This window comes from Citrus clementina, unplaced genomic scaffold (genome assembly GCF_000493195.1).
Source record: "Citrus clementina cultivar Clemenules unplaced genomic scaffold, Citrus_clementina_v1.0 scaffold_3, whole genome shotgun sequence".
Taxonomy (NCBI): domain Eukaryota; kingdom Viridiplantae; phylum Streptophyta; class Magnoliopsida; order Sapindales; family Rutaceae; genus Citrus; species Citrus x clementina.
In genome coordinates, this window is record NW_006262339.1 from 18068751 (window position 1) to 18076955 (window position 8205).

At 33.9% G+C, this 8205-nt stretch overlaps 1 protein-coding gene across 1 annotated transcript; it reads right to left on the minus strand.

Annotated features, from left to right (window-relative positions):
• Window positions 1–4741: 4741 nt before the first annotated feature.
• Window positions 4742–5729, minus strand: LOC18048910 (kunitz trypsin inhibitor 2). Its single transcript, XM_006441377.2, has 2 exons — window positions 5270–5729; window positions 4742–4941 (listed from the first exon to the last, which is right to left on the minus strand). The coding sequence occupies exons 1-2, from the start codon at window positions 5727–5729 to the stop codon at window positions 4742–4744; spliced, it is 660 nt and encodes a 219-aa protein (XP_006441440.1).
• Window positions 5730–8205: the final 2476 nt, after the last annotated feature.

The window sequence follows — 8205 nt, forward strand, 5'->3', positions numbered from 1 at the left end:
CCTTATTGTCATGTAATCAGCTCAATATTAATAAAAAAGTTGTTTATTCAGTTTGTGATGCCTGTCAGTATGGAAAGTAATGAAAATCAAGTTTCAAAATTACTGAAACCAAAACCAACACAGCCTTAGAATTAATACATAGTGACCTAAGGTGACTAACACCAATCCCTTCAACCCATGGACATAAATATTACATATAATTTGTAGATGACAAAACGAGATATACATGGTTATTTCCCTTAACAATAAAATCACAAGCCCTTGACACATTTATTGTGTTTAAAAACCAAATAGAAAACTAGCTAAATTTGAAAACTAAAACTTTACAAACAAACATGGGTGGTGAGTTTAAGATTTTTGAACATTTTATTAGGAAAGAGGGAATAGCCCTAAGACATTCATGGCCCTATTTGCATGAACAAAATGGAAAGGTAGAAAGAAAATATTGAGACATTATAGAGACTAGTCTAATATTGCTAACTTAGGCTAAAATTCCTTTGAAATACTAGCGAGAAGCCTTCAACTATGCCACTTTCATCATTAATAGACTAACCTCACCTATACTTGGAAATAAAACTCCATTTGAGCTATTGTACTCCATTAAACCAAACTACTCCCAGATTAAAGTCTTTGGTAGTGAATGTTATCCATACTTAAGACTCTATAGGAAGCACAAATTTGATTTTCATACCTCTAAGTGTATATTGTTGGGCATCAGTGTCAGTGATAAAGGTTATGTCTGTATGCATCATTTAGGAAGAGTCTATATTTTAGCAAGTGTTAAATTTAAGGAGAACTTATTCCTTTTCCAAAGCGACTCTAATTTTTGTAAACGTAAACTCATTGACCAAAATGATTTTACTACAGCGCTTAAAAGATTTCAGGTTTTATCATTTTCTATTGATGTTCCTTCTGAGTCAACATAGCCAGAAACATCTCATAGCCACTATCAAGCTATTACTGGAAGCTTAGAACAATCCCTAAATCTTGACCAAGATGAAACTCATTAGACTTTAGGTTTTAACACTATATCAAACAACCATTCTCTTGTTCAACCCCTATCAAACACCTTAGAGGAAAATCACACCCTGTCTCGAGTAGCAGAACCAAACACTCAAACTACCTCCACTCAAAGAACCTTACCTACATATCCCATGATTACAAGGTCAAAGGCAGGAATTTTCAAACAAAAAATATATCAAGTCTCCACTCAACTCTAGACTTCTTTACCCCAAAATTCAATAGAAGCATTGAAAGATCCTAAATGGAGATGAGCCATGGAGGATGAATACAATGCCCTGATGAAAAACAAAAACTGGATCTTAATACCACATGACCAAAACTAAAAACTTATTGGAAACAAGTGGGTGTACAAAGTGAAGGAAAATCCAAATGGTACTATCAACAAATACAAAGCTATATTAGTTGTGAAAGGTTTTCTTCAGACACCAGGACCTGACTTTAATGAAGCCTAGTAGTCAAAGTGTTGTGCAAATTTTAATATACTCGCAAGCGCACGAATCTATTGTAGTATAGATCTATGGTGACGAGTGTCGATCCCACGAGGAGGTGGATTTTAATTGTGTATAGAATTAATTTTGTAAATGGGTTGTTGGATTTATGGTGGAAATAATTTGGTATATGCTAAAACTTAAATTAAAATGGCGAGAATAAATTCTAAAATTGGAATTGCAATGGCGAGAATAAATTGAAGATAATTCTATTGAAATGACGTACTTGGGTATCTAGATCCGTATCAACATGCATCATGGGCTAAATAATCCGTATTAATGCCAATTAAATCATGAGGGGGGAATCCACACCTCATGAACCACGCTCTAATCAATATGGTGCTAAGGGCTTATCGTGCCAAATAATAATAACCTTATACTAGAGAGCCGGTGTAACCAAGGCGGTATCTAGACAAGACTATTATTATTTGTCGACGAGAAGTCAAAACATCCACAAAAATTAGAGGGGAAGAGAAAATAAATTTACCAAATTAAGCCCATGACACATGTTGAGACTTCACCTTCAACCCAAGCTTGAAAGAAAATTAGCCACTCATAGTTGAACTAGGGGCAAAATAGGAATTTATTAAAATACGAAGAAAATACAAGATGGAGAGGGAATTACAGAAAATGGATCCCAAAAATGGATTCAGAGATATCAAATTAGGGGGGGAGGCCCCCTTTTTATAGATACATGGAGTAAATCATGGCCATCGGATTAAAACAGTTTGGACGCTCAGGATTGCGCCACGTCATCAGTCAACAGTCCACGGTTTGACCACGCGGATGAACAGTAACACGGTTTGACCCGACTTTGAACAGTAACGCGGTTTGACCCGGATGAACAGTAACGCGGTTTGGTTGAAAATAATCCTGTGTGATGCATGCACCGTACGCGAGATTTTTCGTCCACTGATATGCTGCCACGTCACCATCAACAGTACATAAGAATTTTAGTCCAACAGGATCGTGACACCTCATCAGTCAATGCCACATCATCGGTCAATGCCACGTCATCATCCGTCTATGTGAACAGTGTCGTGAACAGTAACGTATACAGTACCGTACACGTGAATAGTACCGTACATGTGAATAGTGCCATTTTTCCTTTTATGCTCCTCCTAATGTTTTCGACCGTCCTGAGTTCAAAAGTGATGTCCGTTTTGCCGTCTGATCTCTCCTTTATTGTGAAATGGCTATACTGCCCCTAAAATACATAAAATACTTAATTAAAATAACACACACGTAATTACATCACAAGAAGGTTAAATACATAAAAGTAAGGGTTGTTAGTAAGACTTGAAATGTAAAATGACGGTTTTCTCCTTTATAAATATGCATTTTCTAACACTCAACACAAAGCTGCAGCAATTAAAATCATTCTAACTTTAGCAGTGAACAATAATTAGATGCTGAGACAGGTTGACATAAACAATGCATTCTTAAATGGTGACTTGATAGAAACAATGTACATGCCACAACCTAAAATTTTTGAAGATAAACGAAGGCCAAATTCTATACACAAACTAAAAAAAGCCCTATATATGTTGAGACAAGCCCTCAGAGCATGTTTGACAAACTAAAGAGAGCGTTGTACTCTTGGGGATTCAATAACTCCAAGTGTGATACATCACTGTTTTTCAGAAGAAACAAGACTGAAGTAATCATTATGCTTGTTTATGTAGATGACATAATAGTTACTGGAAATAACAGAAAGGGTATTGAAGAGGTAATAGGCAAGTTAAAATGAAGCATTTGCCTTGAAGGACCTTGGAAATTTGAACTACTTTCTTGGGATATAGGTTATAAGAAGTCAGAACTCCATTCTGCTCTCTCAAGCTAAATATGATCAAGATTTGTTAAGTGAAAATAAGATGGAAGACTGTAAGAGAATAAAGTCTCCATTCAGTACAACAGAAAAATTAAAAAAAGGTGAAGACGCCAGACTTGACAACCCTTCATTTTATAGAACTGTTATAGGCCACTTACAATATGTTGTCCTCACAAGGCCAGAACTTGCCTATTCTGTCAATAAGCTCAGTCAATATATATCTGACACGAGGCAATTTCATTGGATAGCCTACAAAAGAGTGTTAAGGCATCTCAAGAATACTGTTTACATGTGTTTAAAATTCAGAAAATCAAAACACCTTGATCTAGAGGCCTACACAGACGCTGATTGGGCAAGTGATCCAAATGAGAGAAGATCAATAAATGGCTATTGTGTGTTTTTAGGAGATATTAATTCTCTGCTCAGTGAATTGAAGATTGAAATGCAAAGAATTCCAATGATTGTAAGTGACAGCCCAAGTGCAGCTACAATAGCCATAAACCTTGTATATCACTCAAAAACAAAACATTTTGAGATAGACCTTCATTTCATTAGAGAGAAGGTCAATAAATGAGAGCTGAAGATAAGCTTTGTCGCAAGCAAGGATCAAATTGCAGACATACTAACCAAACCATTGCCTTATTACAAGTTCAATTAGTTTAGAAGCAAACTTAAGGTCTTTGACAAGATCTTAAGTTTGAGAGAGGGTGTTGAGAATGAAAACTGGGAAGAGTCAAAGGTTGATCCTGAGGCCACGCTGGCATACCACCTGAGCTATTATGTCTAGCAGCCAGCTGATGTAGATGATGAGTTGCATTTAATGAGCTGGCAAAACTATTATACTAAAGAATATCAACATGTGAACTCTAAAAGATGGAAATTCTAGACGCCATTCAATGATTGGCCAGTATAGCTAAAGTTGTGGATCAAAATTTGTTTATTTCCATTCACTGCCCCTTAAGCAAGCTGCCATCCTTTTCATTCATGTATATATAAGTGAACACTCTGTATATTTCATTCACTCAAGTTATAATTCTAATGAAAATGTTTGGTTTTAGCTCTGCTTGATTACATGCTTAGGCAATTCTTACGAATTTAAGTGTCCTAACTGTCGAATGTTAGTGAATCTTTCAAACCTTCCGACTTTAAGAAAAATTAATTATCACATTTATCTTATTCAAATAAATTTTATGACGTTGTTGAGGTTGCTCTAATATATATATATATACATATAAAATCCTCATTCATGCCCAAATCTTAAAGATATTAAACACTGAAAATTCACAACTTTTATTTCATGATATTACTAGTTTCGGTTCAAAGGAACAAAGGCTATCTAAAGACCGTTTTATTTATTACATAAGCATCAAGGAGGCCGGTCCATAATTCCATTAACTATCTAAGAGTTATAATGCACGGGCATTCGAGACTCGCATTTAGCTGCTCCTTCAGCCGGGAATATAACAACAGGAAACACAGGCTCATAATCCGCCTTGAGAACCAAACGTCGAGCACTGTCTTCAAAAGAAACCCCAACATTCTGGCAGAGAAATAGGCAGGAAGCACAAACTGAAGGGCAATAAACAATCCTGTATGTGGCTGGAAAAGAGTAACCACACGTAAACACAAAATTTGATAAAATCTTTAACAGGATTATAATAAGCTCATGTGCGTTAATTAATTGTCTTTATGAGCACGTATCAGTATCTTATTTGATTTTAACTATGAGTTAGTCTCAGAAGCTTCAATACTTAAACTCATGGACAATTGGAGACCAGCTTGCACTGCCAGGAGGTGTAAGGGAAATTATCCGACGTAAGCAAAGAACATTTACAAGTAATTACGTGACTAATAATATAAGTTTGAGACAGCCTCATCAACCTCATAAGCTTTTCAGCATGAGATAGGCGGTTTCTGGTTTATTTACCTGGATCGCTTGTCCCAATTCTCTCAAATTTGAACCAGTTTAGCAAAGTTTTAGCTCCAGGGTCTCCTTCATTTCCACCAGTTGTTATAAACCATTTTCCTCTCTCTTCGTCATAGTTGTCAACCTTCCATACTAGTGAATCAGAGCAGGAATCGACTATCGAGAATTTCACATTCAGATCCACGGCTTCATAGATAAAACGACTGCTGTTATACGCTTTGAATTTTAAAGGCTTTCCTGTACGTGGTGCGGATGTTACTTGGGCAACATCAAGTGGGCAGGAATCGCCTCTGTGCCGCAAGGTGGTTAAACCACGGCCGTTGCCACTTTCCAAAACATAGTATTCTTGGTCTGCTCGGACATCGTCGCCATTGATATCATGCAAACGGCTTCCCACAAGAGGCTTTGCGGCAAAGGCAAGAAGAAGGAAGGAGATTGCCATCACAAAAGGAGTCTTCATTTTGTTATCTTTCGGAGAGCTATTTTGAGTGAGTTACTTGAATTGTTTTAACATACAAGAGTTCAAATTTATAGAGCTTTGGAGCTCAGATGACGAGGTCTATTGTTGCATGTGAAAAAAAGGGTGCATGATTTAAGTCATTTTCAACTTCATTAATTCATTTTCTTTTTAATTTTTCTGCATTTTGTATGATTATCGTTTCAATGCATATTACTTTTTTTTTTGTACAAATTTTTTTCCTTTTAGGTGCCTTAGCATGGAAAACTTGTTTTTTTTTTTTTTAAAAAAAGGTCAATATCTGTTTAGCCCCTATATTTTAGACTAAACGAATAAGATTTTATTAATGTTTAATAATTATCTTAACAAAATCTTATTTATTAAGAGAATACATAGTTTCTTTTTTTACTACACTTTGCTTAATTCTTTCTCTAAATTCTATTGTGTGCGCGTATGGATATATTGGTATGTAAAAGTTTACCTACTACTCGCTCGACCTTTGTCTGAGTGGTGAGCTTTATGAGAGCAGTGGTTCATGTGCTTTCATGAAGATTCTATATTATCTCTTCTAATTTAATATTTAGTAGACTCAACATCTAAGTTGTCCCTATAGATGTTTTTTGAAAATATTATTAGATTTCTGATTATATGACACATATCATTATTAAAAAATAAAATAAAAAATTGCCTACCAACCTTATTGACTTGGCCAATAGAGAATTTACATTGGACCAAGGTAGTTTTTCCTATCAATAAATTATTATTGATAAATCAATCAACTAATGATTAATTATACATAGTACAAGGATAATATTATAAAGCTATGCAATTTTTCCATTTTCTAAATATACATCTTTGCTAGGACGTCCTATTCACATAGATAACTTTCCAAACCATTTTTCTGACACATTTCTTTCTCCTAAGGGTGTTCAGAATCCAATCCGATTTGCTCAATCTATTTGATTAGCAGAAATCAAATCCTTAAAAATCTTATTCGTGCATTGGTGGATTTGATTGGATTGAAAATTTAAAATTCCGCAGTTGGTGAATTATATATGGATTTACTTCTGTAAATCTGCAAAAATTCATGAATCTACAAAAAAAATATTTATTTAATAAAAAATAAACTCATAAATATGGCATTATACTTATTAATAAACTAATAAGTTAAAATATAGTTACATTAACACCATATTATATCTTATCCGATAATAATATAAAATAAAATAATTAAATTAAAAAAATAACTTTCTAAGTAGTTAATTTTCATGTACTAATCTAAACAAATGAGAATTTTTTTTTTGATGTGTTATATTTTGAAACTTTGAATTTATTTTTTAGCTTTATTTAAACAACTAATTTTTTTAATTCTTATTTAATTTTGAATTTGATTGGTAGTAAAATTATTTTTATATTATTTTTTTTTGTTTAGTTAGTTTGTGGATAGGACATAATTAAAATTTTTTAGCCCACAAACCAATCCGTAAAAATGGTGGATTGAATATAAATTGGGTCAAATCCGCATCCGATTTGTAGACATATGGATCGGATTTGAATTGAATTTCATCAATCTGTGGATTGGATTGGATTAAAAATTTATAATCCATAAAATCATAGATCGAATATGGATTGATATCCAATTCATAAAATTCAATCCGTGAACACCCCTACTTTCTCCTTTTGTCAATTGAATAGTCTGAATCACATTATTTTTTGAGAGACTCTACAACTACACGAAAGGCCATGGTACTTCTAAAATGCTCGAGTGTAGAAGTAGTTATTTGCATGATAATAACAATTATTGATATAGACATGACTGGTAATGCGAACATTTTATTAGCACACCGGCCAACCAGGTTTTTTTTTTCCTTTTTAATTTAGTTAATGAATCTTGGAATAGGAAAAAAAATCCGATGTTTTGATGAATTTTATTGGTGCAAGTGGCAGCACACTGTATTTAAGATTAAAATTTTTTTCATCTTATAGACAAGACATTTTTGTCTTATTTTTTGTTAGTTATTGTAAAACTTTTAAAGGTTTCAAAAGGTCCAGAGTTCTGGTTACACTCACAAAGACGGGGAGAGACTTCTAACATTATAGATAGGAAATTTTGAAAAATTAAGAAAATGCTTTAAATCCAATCTAAAGCCTAATATACCAGCGGTAAAACAGTCAAATTACATGCAAAAGAGAAAAGTATGGATGCCTTGGGTGAGAAATGCTATACTAATATAGCTGGGATGTACACATAGTTTATGTCTCAATGGATGTCATACTTGGCGTGTCATTCATTGATAGATAGAGTAAGATTATTACACTTACAACAATAGAAAAATAAAATTAACTAACACCTAACACATTATAAGAAATGATTGGTCACACATCATGCAAATTGATATATGCAAACTATGTAAGTACGTATCTGTACGTATGACATACTTGTTTTATAGACTATAAGACTTTAATGGAGTATCGGACA